The 13,504-nt window shown below is 41.8% G+C and overlaps 1 protein-coding gene across 1 annotated transcript in view; it reads right to left on the minus strand.

The window, feature by feature from the left end:
- The window catches only part of ADGB (androglobin), a 226,980-nt gene that overhangs the window by 154,036 nt on the left and 59,440 nt on the right, over positions 1 to 13,504 (minus strand). Inside the window, 2 exon segments of the mRNA XM_075553888.1 lie at positions 158 to 298; positions 9,955 to 10,202. Of these exon segments, the coding sequence (XP_075410003.1) occupies positions 158 to 298; positions 9,955 to 10,202 (389 nt within the window).

Raw genomic sequence — 13,504 nt, forward strand, 5'->3', positions numbered from 1 at the left:
ATACTTAAATCCACATCTGTGCCTGGATATGATGGGCAACCTTGAACAAACTTATTTGGATAGTTCATACAAGGAAATATATTTCTATGCTCCTAAATGTTAAAATAAATTATGAAACAACTAAAGTAATGATTATTCTAAGAGACTAAACGCTTACAGTCTGATAGGGACTGCAGAGAGTATTGCACATCAGATGAGGGTCTTGAACCATGAAATGAGAATTTGAATTTTTCCTTTTCCTTTTCTTTTTCTCCATCTTTACTCCTCTTCTTCCCAAGGTCTTTTGCATCTGCTTTCTCTAACATATTAAAAGAATTATATTAAATCTTTTCATTATAGAGCCTCAACGTCTGTTACTTATTCAGTCAGTATGTTGGGGACAGAAAGGCCTAACAATAATATTATTTCACGTAATCCCATAAGCACGCCCCACTAATTTGAAACATCAAAATAAAGCAAGAGAAAACTTTGGAATTGACATTGTTTTATGAGACAGGTAGTATCTGCTAGTATCTGCTACACCTAAATTTTCTCATGAATATTGTTTCTTTATGTAAAATTATTTTGACTATCACTTGAATGTTGTTTCTCTATGAAGAAATATTTTGTGAGGCTAATTTTCTTATTTTAAAAACAAATAATCAAGCAAAAGTCAGCACAGCTTTTAGTTTTTAAGTTAAGTCCTAAATATGAAAAACCTCTCCAATCTTCTTTATCTTATGGGGCTTTGGGGAACACCTGTCTATACTTGAATATCTTCTGTTGGATCCCTGATTCCAATCACTATCCAAAATCCAGTATGTTATTGCCAACACAGCTTCTGTACTAAAATCCTTGCACCTAAACTTATCCCCCACCAGCTGAATTTCCATTCATATAATGTTTATTCTGAAGAATGTCCACCCTTGGTTTAAAACTTCCCCCGAAGAGTTGTATTTTCTAGTAGAGTAGACCTTCAGAAGTGGAAATCTACCAGAGAAGAATAACTCAAATATTATTTTTTTAAATTAGCAAGGGAAACTGGTAAGCCCCCACCATCAAAGGTAGAAATGTAGGTTTCACTGTGAATCCCTTCCACTGCCAACACACAAAGTGCGGATTTCTGACATGCCGTTCTCTGCATTACCTGTTGAATGTTTAATTACCATTGCTCTGGTTTTCCTTTTTAACTTAAAACTGTAATAATTACAACTTACTAATATCACTGGGCCTCCAAATAAAGCCTGTCTCATGTTAGCTTTTACAGTAGATTTCTATTCAATTCTTAAAAGTAACTTAAAATATGGTATTTATCTGGAAAACTTAAGTATAAAAAAACAGATTAATATCAAAATTTTACTTTGTGTAAGTCTAATATAAATATCTGACTCATACACACACCAAAAAAAACAACAAAACGAATTTTGGATTGCAATATGAGTTCACATATTATTTTGGTACATTAAAATCTTTCAAATTAATAGAATTCATAATATAGAATTGATGCATCATAAAACAAACAAGATTCATGCTATTTCACATAGAAATGTGAATGTATATAATAGTGTTTGCCCAAATCTGGTTTGGATAACACTCTCAATAAATGTGTTGCTTCGCTGTCCTTTATTCGAATCCACATGTCAATACTCCACTCTGAGTAAACTATCAGGTGAGTCATCCTGGAGATAATCCTCCCGCAGTTATACAAACGTTTCCCACATCTCTTTGAAACACCCATGAAAACTGTTACCTTCTACCAACATGTTACTCTTTACTCTTAGCTAATAGCCAGACTCTGAAGACTTTTCCAGAAAGTCTCAACTTCTCACTTCCTAATCGATCCACCCACTTATTTCTGTATCCATCCTCTCCCAAGACAGCCTGTTGCTAATCTGAGACAATCCCTTACTCTGGACACTAAAACATCTTCCTTCTCTGTTCTCAGGAAAATATACCTGGTTGCTATCATCTTAGCTGAATACTCTCAATAATCATTTTAAAAAACTCAACTCTTGCTTGTTAGATATAAATATAACCATGATAAATGGTAGTAAGCTTGAAGTGGTCAAGTATTTCCCTTTATTAGGATTCCACAATCAACATCCATAGAAGCAGAGTCAAGAATCAAAGACAAATTGCATGAGCCAAAATCTACTGCCAAGAATCTTGCCTAAGTGTTAAAAGAGCAAAGATGCCATATTGAATATTAAGGTGCACCTGACCCAAGCCATGGTAATTTCAATTGCCGCATATGCTGGGCCTAAATAAGGAAGAACAAATAAAAACTGATGCCTTTGAATTGTGGTGTTGGTAACGAAAGTGGACTATACCATGGCTTTACAAAAGAATAAGTGAATCTGTCTTGGAAAATGGTCCTTGGAAGTAAGGATGGCAGGGCTGGGTCTCATATGCTTTGGGCATGGTATCAAGAAGGATGAGTCCCTGGGGAAGAACATCACAGTAGGGAAAGCAGAGGGCCATGTCAAGGAGGAAGAGAGTCAGCTGGGTGGACGGGCACAGTGACCTTAACAATGAGCTCAACCCCAGTAGCAACTGTGAGGATGACACAGGATCAGGCAGAGTCGCACACACGGAGTCACTAGGAACAAACTGCTTGGCACCTAACAAAAGTAGAGGTAAATAAACTAGGATCATCCTCTCTGGAGCCATATTCCCTGCCAGCTTCCATCTTGTTACTCTCCTGATCTTCTTAGCCAAACTTCTCCCAGAATAGTCGATAAGCCATTCTGCTTCCCACTTGTTGATCAACCCTCTCCAATACCTTCCACTTACATCTCTGGCAATGTCCCATTAAGCTCCCATCTCACAAAATCCAATGGAGAAATGTAATCATATTTCACATAGATATTTTCTTTGATTCTAAAAGCACTCTTCGCCTTTGACTTGCTCTGCTGAGTTTTCTCCAGATGTTCTGGCTATTCCTTTGCATGCCCATTAAAAAGGTTTCACTTCTCTAATGCTCAATTTCAAGTCCCCTACGCTAAGTTCTCTACTCTCTTGACACGACACGACCAAAGCTTTTATGTGATCCCTGCCTCTCCTCAGGATAGGTTGTTACTTCCTCACTCTCTCTCCTCCAGCTAGATGCATCTTCCACTATGTCCTCCAATACTCCCGGTGCTTCCCCCATCCCTCCTCATGGACTGTCCTGTATTTCTTTGTTAAGGCTTATGAGCTCACATGTGGTTATAAACTTGCAGGGAAAACGAATGATAATGTCAGTCCTTCTCATGAACTATGAGCTCCAAGAGGTGACTTCTACCTTTTTAAAATTCACCACATTATCCCCAATTCCTAAAATACTGCTGGCACAGTACTCACGAGTCATGTTTGAATGAATGCATGGGTGTTTGGATGAATGTTAATTTGTGAGCCAAGAGAAAGGGATTTTAGGATCAAATTAACTTAAGAGAGCTGGGTAGAATCAATGTAACTACTGCTGCTGTTGTTAGGCACGTTCAAGCTGCCTAAATCTTACGGCAAACTTGCGCGTAATGCGATGGAAAGCGGCCTGGCTCTGCACCAGGCTCACTGTAGTTTCCAGGTCCCACTGCTGTAGCCACAGGGGCGGTCCGTCTGACTGAGGCCTTCCTCTTTCCGGATGACTCTACCTCACCAAGCACAGTGCTCTGCTCAGAAATTGGTCCCTCTTGAGAACATAGGCAACGCTTGTACCAGAAAGTCTCACCATCCTCCCATCTAAGGACATTCTAACAACTTCCCCCAAGACATATTTTTCTCTTTCATGACAGTTGATGGTATGTTTAATATTCTTCATCAATGCTATGATACGAAGACATCAAATCTTCTTTGGTCTTCGGTGTTCATTGTCCACCTTAGCGTGCATATAATTACCTTGGATTGGGTCTGGTGTACCTTATTTCTCAAAGAAACATCTTTACTTTTCAATATTGTAAGCAGATCTTCTCAAATATATTTCAAATAATTATGTATTTAAACAGTCATTCTTGTATAGGAAAATTGAATTAAATATACTAGAAAATATCCAGCCATTTTTATCTCTTGATAGCATTTATCATATTCATATATTTATGTTTTATAAAATATTTATAATATACTAGATTTATCAAAATCTCATATGCCAGCATTTTCTTCCCCAAGATGTACCCACTTGAGTGTCTGGTTGATATCTATCTACTTTAGATTTTTTCTTGGAGTGACCTATAAGTATAGAAGAAAGCAAATAAGGAAGCCTGATTAAATTATTAAATAATTAATAATTAAAATAATAAATTGACCTATAAAATAAACAATATTACTTGTGGAGGAAGGCTTGGGAACACTCTTCAATACACAGGGGATACAATGTGACTTTCTGAAAGTGAGGAGGACTTGAAGAATTTACGGAGGAAGGCCCAGGATTGCCTCCTTTGGAGTGGATGACGGCTCAAGCCAAGAAACCCAGGATCTTCACAACTGGACCGACAGGTACCATCGTGAGAAGCAGAGAAAAGGTTGAAGTTGTCAAAGAATTTGTCGTGGATCCACAATCAATGCTCATGGAAGCAGCAGTCAAGAGGTCAACGATGCATTACATTGGGTCAATCTGCTGCAAAAGATCTTCTGACAGTGTTGAAGAACAAGGATGTCACTCTGAGGACTTGAGTGCACCTGACCATAGGCATGTGAAAGGTTATTGATGCATCTGAATCATGGTGCCTGCAAAGAATATGGAAATTTCCATCGACTGTTAAAAGCACAAACAAATCTGTTCGGGAAGAGGTACAGCCAAGAATGGTCCTTAGAGGCAAGGATGGTGAGACTTTGTCTCACGTACTTAATTAGACAAGAGAAAAATTAAAAGTGGCCTGGTTCTGCACCATCCTTGCAATGACTTCTATGTCCCACCATATCTGATGTTTCTATATCCCAATGGCATGGTCAGGAGAGACCAGCTTCTGAAAAAGGGCATCATGCTTGGCAAGTAGGGATAGCAAGAAAGAAGGCCTTTGATAAGGCACGCTGGGTTGGAAGAGCGGCTGCAGCAGTGGGCTCCAGCAGAAGAACATGCATGAGACTGGAGCCGAGCAGGGCCGCGCTTCATTCTGTAGTGCACAGGGTCGCCATACACACATTACATATGTGTTCTCTTGAACAATCGACTCCACAAGACCAAGAATCCAAGATGAGGAGCATGGAGGGACAGGGAAACTGGGTGAGTGGCATCCGAGCACCCAGGGAGGAAATGGGGCGAGTGCTGCCAATGCCAGAGAATGCTCGCTGGATGAGCCACTCATGGGAAAACGAACTTGCTATGTAAATCTTCACCTCACACCGCACGCAACCAATCCAAACCCAACCTGACCCTGAGTCTTCGGATCAAATTCAACATGTAATGTGCAATAAAATATTCAAAGGGGGGACTTGGGGTGGGGGCGTAGGAGGGGTAAGGAAGTGGTGTTAACAAATCCAGGGACAAGTGAAAAACATGGGACCCCAAATGGTAGAGAAGGGGGAGTGGCAGGCCTGGTGGGAAATGATCAAGGGTAAGGTTGCTTAGAGAAGAGGTATACTCTAGCCCAGGTGGAAATGAAGCATGGTAGTAGGGCAGGAGGAAAGTCAAGGGAGATGGAGGAAAGAGCTAGGAGTCAAAGGGCATTCATGGAGGTCTAGACAAAGACATGTACATGCAAATATATATAGGAGAATAGGGAAATAGATCTATGTGTCTATATTTATAGGTCAAGTATTAAGGTGGCAGAAGGACCTTGGGCCTCTACTCAAACACTCCCTCAATGCATGAATACCTTCTTTTATTAAATTGGAACTCTATGATGCTCACTCTCCCGACACAACGGCTGGAGCCAAAGTGGGTGAACAAGTAAATGTGGTGAAGAAAGCTGATGGTGCCCGGCTATCAAAAGAGATAGTGACTGGGGTCTTAAAGGCTTGAAGATAAACAAGCAGCCATCTAGCTCAGAAGCAACAAAGTCCACATGGAAGTGATCGAGTGGTCCCAGGGGGATCAGTTACCAGGCATCAAAGAAAAAAAAATCATATCATTGACTGCACACCTCCATGATAGGATCGCTGAAGACAAATGGGTGCATAAGCAAATGTGGTGAAGAAAGCTGATGGTGCCCGGCTATCAAAAGAGATAGTGTCTGGGGTCTTAAAGGCTTGAAGGTGAACAAGCGGCCATCTAACTCAGAAGCAAAAAAGCCCACATGGAAGAAACACACCGGCCAGTGCGATCACGAGGTGCCAAGGGACCAGGTATAAGGCATCATGCAAAAAAAAAAACAACGATATAAGTGTGTGTATATATGTGAATATGTATATGTATATATATACCATATTAAATGAAGGGGGAAGTGCAGAGTGGAGACCCAAGGCCCAAGTGTCGGCCAATGGAGAGCCCCTCATAGAGGCGTTTAGGAGAGGAGATGGGTTAATTAGGGTGAGAGGTAGTACCGATGGGGAACACAGCTTTCCCCCAGATCCTGGATGCTTCCTCCCCCCAACTACCATGATCCGAATTCTACCTTGCAGGCCTGGATAGGACAGAGGCTGTACACTGGTGCATATGAGGGCTGGAGGTACAGGGAATCCAGGGTGGATGATACCTTCAGGACCAAGGGTGTGAGGGACGATGCTGGGAGAGTGGAGGGTGAGTGGGTTGGAAGGGGGGAACTGATTGCAAGGATCCACATGTGACCTCTTCCCTGGGAGAGGGACAGCAGAGAAGGGGGGAAGGGAGACTCCGGATAGGGCAAGATATGACAAAATAACGAGGTATAAATTACCAAGGGCATATGAGGGAGGGGGGAAAAGGGAGGGAGGGGAAAAAAAAAGAGGACCTGATGCAAGGGGCTTAAGTGGAGAGCAAATGCTTTGAGAATGATTGGGGCAGGGAATGTATGGGTGTGCTTTATACAATTGATGTATGTATATGTATGGATGGTGATAAGAGTTGTATGGGTCCCTAATAAAATGTAAAAAAAGAAAAGAGGAGAAAAAAATGATTAGGGCAGGGACTGTACAGATGTGCTTTATACAATTGATGTATGTATATGTATGAACTGTGATAAGAATTGTATGAGCCCCTAATAAATTGTTAAAATTAAAAAAAATATTCAAAGGGGAAAACATAAATGAATGTTTTATTATGACCCCTGTCCCTCCACCCCGCAAAACAAAGGATCATATTTAATTAGACTTCCTTATTTGCTTTCTTCAATAGGATTAGATCACGCCAAGAAAAGTCTATGGTAGACAGCTATCAATCACAAATATGACTTGTCATATTTTTAGAAACATTCAGGTCATAATTTCTGTGCAGTAGACTATGAGAAGTGCTGGTAGATGACATCTTTATCATAAGTATTTCTGAAAAAATATCAATATTTTATAAAACAAATATTTCAAAGCTCACAGTAGATGCTAGTAAGAGATAACATATAACAATGGATATTTTTAGTACATGTAATTCTACTTCACTATACAAACCGTAAGACACCCTGGTGGATCACTGGATTAAGCAATGGGCTGCTACCTTGAAGGTTAAAGGTTCATCCCACCAGCTGTGGGAGACGGGCAAGGCTGTCTGCTCCCTCAACTGTGTAGAGTCTTAGAAACCCACAGGAGCAGCTTTCTCTCTCCTGCAGAGTCGATATGAATCAGCACTGACTACAAGGCAATGGTCATACCAGCCTAAATATGCATAGTTATATGAAATAGTTTTGAGAAGCTACAAAATAAATAATTGCTTGATATAGTTCCTACTTTAAAAATGATCCACATAGTAAAAAGAAGTCTTCAATAAAAATGGGAAACTTCATGCCTCTTCCCATACAATAGTAGATTTATTAGTTTACTATTGTCGTCAAAGTATGAAATAGAGGATTGCCTTTCACTTTTTTCCATTCAGTAATTCATAATACTTTCTCTTTCATCTCATCAATTCAGTGCCACCATTAGATGATCACTTAAACTACTTACTCTCCACGTTCCCTATTTCCCTTCCTCCTCCTTCCTAACCCTCCTGAAGGCCCTTCTTGGGTGCGGGCGTCCTTTTGGTCTCTGCCGGTTAGTGATTCTCAGGTACGCACATCTCCTTGTGTTACTGTACCTTACAAGGCTCATCATGGAATTGTATGACTAAGGGTCACAGATTTGAGCACCCCATCAAGCTCTATGGAACCAGTAAATCTGGCCTCTTTTATGGTTTGGGGTTCTCTTTGGTATTTCTTTCTACTCTCTCCAGGACGTGTTTCAGGACAGTTAGTAGCGGCAGCCTTCTTCTGATCTCAGGGCGGTAGAGAGCAAGCTTCTCGTGGTCTGGGATCAGTTTGCTGCTCTGTTTCCATGTATCTTTTTATTTTCTTTCCTTTTAAAAAATTTATTATTGAGCTGCAATGAGCATCATACAATTCAATGGTTCAATCAAATCAAGAGGCGGTGTGCCACGCGGCACTGCTGCAATCAACTTTAGAATCTTCTCTTCCTTCTTGCACCCATTGATGTTGACTTGCCATCTCCCCCACCTTCCCCTCCCGTGCCCCAGGCAATCACTGACCCACCTGTTTTCTTCAAAAGTCTACCTATCCTGGTTCCCCTGTGCAGACCAACACACAAAACAAGGGCAAACAACAGACAAGGACCCAGCAACAATGACCTCTGAAACAGAGAAAGACCAAAGTCCAAGAAAAACCAGAGACTATTAAAAATTTAGAATAAAGTCACATTGGGTCCAGAGGGAGGTCAAATGACAAGGCGTTATATTCCAGCCTAAGCACAGCGGCACAGAGTCCACTTTACGACGCTCCCTCTCTGATATTAGGCCTCTCAAACACCTAGCTACGGGCTTTGGGGCTGCACTGGGGGCTCAGTCCACACTGGGAACCTGTAAATGGACGATGAGATACCACTATCATCCAGAGCTTTCCAAAAACCAGATGTTTGCCATTTGGACACTGGAACCATTCCTGCTTCTGGGTCTTGTTTTTTATAGTCCTTGTATCACACAGGCTGGAGTGTTTCTTCCATTTTAACATAACTGACTCTTCGCTTAGATGATTGCTTGCTTTGATATAAGTTTTGACTTTGTTTTTTATAAATCATTTTATTGGGGGCTCTTATAACAGTCCATACATCAATTGTATCATGCACATCTGTACATTTGTTGCCATCATCATTTTCAAAACATTTTCTTTCTACTTGAGCCCTAGGTATCAGCTCCTCCTTTTTCTCTCCCTCCCATGCCTTTCTACCCTTGCAAACCCTTGATAAATTACAGATTATTATTATCCTCATATCTTTCACCATCTGGGAGGCAAGCTTTTAAGACCCCAGATACTAATTTTCATGGTATCTAGGGAACACCTGATTTCTTCATCCCATCTTGTTATGGGGCCCATGTCTTCAGTGATCTCCTCATGAGGGCAAGTACCAGGCAGGGCCAAGTCCCAAGAGCTAGTTGCTCTTATGTTAGGGCTACAATCAAGTGAGAGCCCTAAATTTATTTATGTAATATGGTTTCTTCAAGTCACTGGTTCATGTTTAGAGACATCATTGTCATTTTATTGTTATATATCATAAATCATCCTCCTGGGGCTTAAGGAAATTCTATTGACAGTAGCACTGCTTTACTCCGTGGGAAGCACTCTTGAACAAAGGTTTGTATCCACGTGTAAGGCACACATGTCATACGTGCTGGAGGTACGGGGACTCTTTCAAGAGCAGTCCTTTATGAAGGTAGACCCACGCCTGATCGACTAACACGTGTGACTTTTAAAGAAAGCCAAACAGAACAAGAGACAGTGAATCATAAGCAACATTACCAACTCCCCAGCTCTAGAAAAGGAGGGTGTGGATGGCACGCCCGTTTTCACCAGAAGAAATGAGAAAGGCAATAAAGAAGCATTACCTTCCACGGTGACATTCAGACATTTATATGCGATACTCATTAGCATTTCATCTACTCTCGCTTACCCTTTAGCGTTTTGTCACTTTTGTCCAGTACTTTGAGTGTCGTCTGAGAAATGTCTGGCTTGGTGTCTTTAAGGTCTTTCCCTTCTTTGCTCTCTTTCGGGTCTTTGCTGTCTCTAGCGTCTCTCCCCGGTTCTTTCACTTTGGGCTCGATCACTGTGATTTTGCTTTCAGAGCATGGCTCCTCGGGAAGCTTAAACTCGGGCAGGACTTCTTTCAAGAGCTCCCAGACTTTGTCCACATAACTGGGGCTTAGACAAAAGAAAGCAACGTTAATTTCCAAAGGAAGCTTTGACCCTGCCCCATGTGACGACTAAGAGGAACAAACAGTCTTATTTTAATACTGAGTTTAAAAGGAAAATGGCCTTAAAGTTCATTCATTTAGTAAGCTTTGAATGAGTACCTACTGTGTGCTAGACTTTACAGATGCAGGGGGACCAAAAACACTGTGGTTCTCTCTGGGATCATTCAGTCATATTAATAACCATGAAAGGGGACGCTCGCATCTGAGCGCATAAGAGGGGCCGGGCACTTTCGCATCCATTAGCATTCAGGTAGAAGGCCCTTATCTTATTTGGCTTCTCTGTGGAATTTGGGAGTGCTGATCAATCTCTCCTTTAAACACGTCTCTGAGGCTCCCATAATGCCGTTCTAACCTAGTTCTCCACCGTTTACAGAAATGACTTGCAGACTCCTTTGAGCGCCCTCTTTCCTGGGCCCACTGTTCAATTTCCCAGTGCTTTCCTTGCTGTGTTCTTGTGATTTATCTCCTCTGTCCTCAGTGGGGTGGGGTTAGCATAACCATTTTTTGAGTTCACCACACATAGATGGAAGCCCCAAACCACTCAAGCCCCTCTCCTGAAATTCAGGCCAGCATATACAACCACAGACATCTGTAAAAAAAACACATAATGACAAAATAATAGAAACATCCTGGAAAATGAACCAGACTCCTCTCCTTAGCCCTGCCTCCTTTAGTTAATGCTTGACAGGGTAGTCAGAGTAATTTTCTAAAATGTAAATCAGATCACATTGATCTTCTTAAAACCTTTCCATGGGTGACCACTATACCTGAATGGAGTTTTCACCCCTTTACCCTCGTCCTCACTGGCTGATCTTTGTACACCCTCTTTCTTCCTCCCTGGCCTCGTCTCTAACTTGGCGAGCAAGTCTTCTTTCTGCTTCTGGAAGATATTAAACGCATTGCCCTCGAGGGTTGACATGAGCTATTATTTTCTCCTGCCTCGAAAGACCTTACATCAGATATCCGCGTGGTTGGGTGCAGCAGGTCAGTCATGTCTCATTGAGGCTAAATATAAATTCCTCACGGCAGTGTTTCTAGCCATCTCACCTGAAAATCCAAGGAGAGATGGCTAGAAAAGTGGCCCCAGCATGTAGCAATGTTCCAGCCTTTGCTGGTCGTGAGGAAAACTGCTTCCCTGGTGTGCCAGAGAAGGAAGTACGAAAACTGCAATGGTAAATACAGTGGTGGCGGTGGTGGTTCGAGTCTGCCATTGATTCCGTTCTGATCCACAGCCACCCTATGAACAACAGAATGAAACACCCCCCTGTCTAGCACCAGCCTCACATGTGTTCCTGTTATGGAGCCAATTTTGCAGCCAGGATGTCATTCCATCTCCTTGAGGGCCTTCCCATCCTGTGCTGCCCCTCCACTTTACCAAACAACATGGATCTCTTCCAGTCAGTTGGCCAAGTAGCTGTCTTCCAAACTTCCTTGGCATCATGAGTGTCTGTTTCTAGTGCTTCCTTAGCATTCTGAAATGTTTCCATTGGTCTTCCATCAACACCTGGGGTCTTGATTTGGGGCTAATGTTTTCAGTGAGGCTTCAACTCTTTTCTTCAGCACCATTGGTTCTTGCTCATATGCTACCTCCTGAAATGGTGGACTGTCAAACCGGGCGGGGGGGGCGGGGACGGGGCGAGTGATGCTACTCTATCCTCTCGGGTAACTCTAAGTCTGAATGGACTCCACAGCACACAACAACTGCAAGAACAAGATAAAGACGATGGGTATATTCCACTCATTCATTAAGAGATTTTCCCTGAGGAGAAAATAATGCAAAGTGAATGGATGGCTAGAAAATAGTGATTGGTTTCTGAGTGCATCTGCCATCTGCTTGAGTGACTGAGCGGTTTCCTATGTCTCATTGGACTGCATGTAAAACAAGGACTATTCAGTATGGCCCTTTGTTGTCTTCTTGCATTTATATGCACAAAAGCTCTGCGACTCGAGGGTTAAAGTCACTGTTTAGCTTGAGTTCTAAAGAGGTGTTAAACTTTATGAAGTCACATAACCAGCAAGTAACAGGACTCACATCATTCTGATTCCAAAGTCAGCATGTGTGTGTCTGGTTCCCCCCTCCCCATATATATTATATACCAATAAAAAGCTACATTGTCTTAAAGAAATACTCCTTGGTCACAGATGAGGCCACAGACTGTCTTGAACCATTAGACTTGAGGGTGTAAAGGCAAAGTACAATGTCCACAGGTGGACCACACCAATAGTGTGCAGGGAAACAGTCACCCCTCCATGTGTAATTTTCAGAATTCTAATACCCACTCATGCCTGGGATTCATGGTACTTCTATTTCTACAGAGCTTTGGAAGAGATAAGTGGAGGAGCACATGGATGTGCTGGCAAGTGAACATTGGTGGTTCAAACTCAACAACTGCTTCTTGGCAGGAAGATGAGGTTGTCTGCTTCCATACGTTTTAATAGCCTTGGAAAGCCAATAGGGACCCCTATGAGCCAGAAGGCATTCTTATGGCACTGCCGGTAATTTGGAATTTTGTTTCCAATAGCAAAAAATTTGGGAACCCAAGAGGTAAGGCCAATAATGGCAAACAGAGTTGGCGTCTCCTTTTGGCACTCACACGGATAGTGGGAAGGGAGAAGTTATTGGAAATGACACAAAGTGCATGAATCAATTTTCCTGTGGAGGACAGCCCACTGTCGATCTATGTTTGAAACTTCACCACTCTTTTTCCCCTCAGCCTTCACAAAACGATGGCTCCTTAGGAATGCTTCATATGCCCAGACCCCTGTTCATTAAGCCGACACGGGCAATATGAAGGATCCAACCAAATCAGAATTTTCTGGATGAGGCCTTTCTTGACCACTGCCTGCACTGTTGACAACTGGTCATTGCTTCAAAATTTTACATTAAGCTATTCTTCTCATTTATGTGTCACTTTATAGCATCCCTTTCATTTAAATTTGTATGGCATACACCATTAACATACCATGGTAGAATGGTAATTCAAATCCTCATAAGAATGTAAGAACAATCTTACAAACCCCTGATGGAGTGCCCAACAGGAGTGCCTATTGTTTACTTTCTATTTTTATTTAGAGAAAAACTGGTAAAAAGTGATTATGTGGTTAGCCTATTTTTTTCTCTATATAACCCACGCCTGTTGGGAAAGGTGGATTACTCACTATCATGCATATTTCCAGAAAACAATAAACAATCCAGCAAATGTCATTCAGAAAGGGCGAGAACTTTCATACCATACACTAGGTTACTTT

Source organism: Tenrec ecaudatus, chromosome 7 (assembly GCF_050624435.1).
Source record: "Tenrec ecaudatus isolate mTenEca1 chromosome 7, mTenEca1.hap1, whole genome shotgun sequence".
Lineage (NCBI taxonomy): Eukaryota > Metazoa > Chordata > Mammalia > Afrosoricida > Tenrecidae > Tenrec > Tenrec ecaudatus.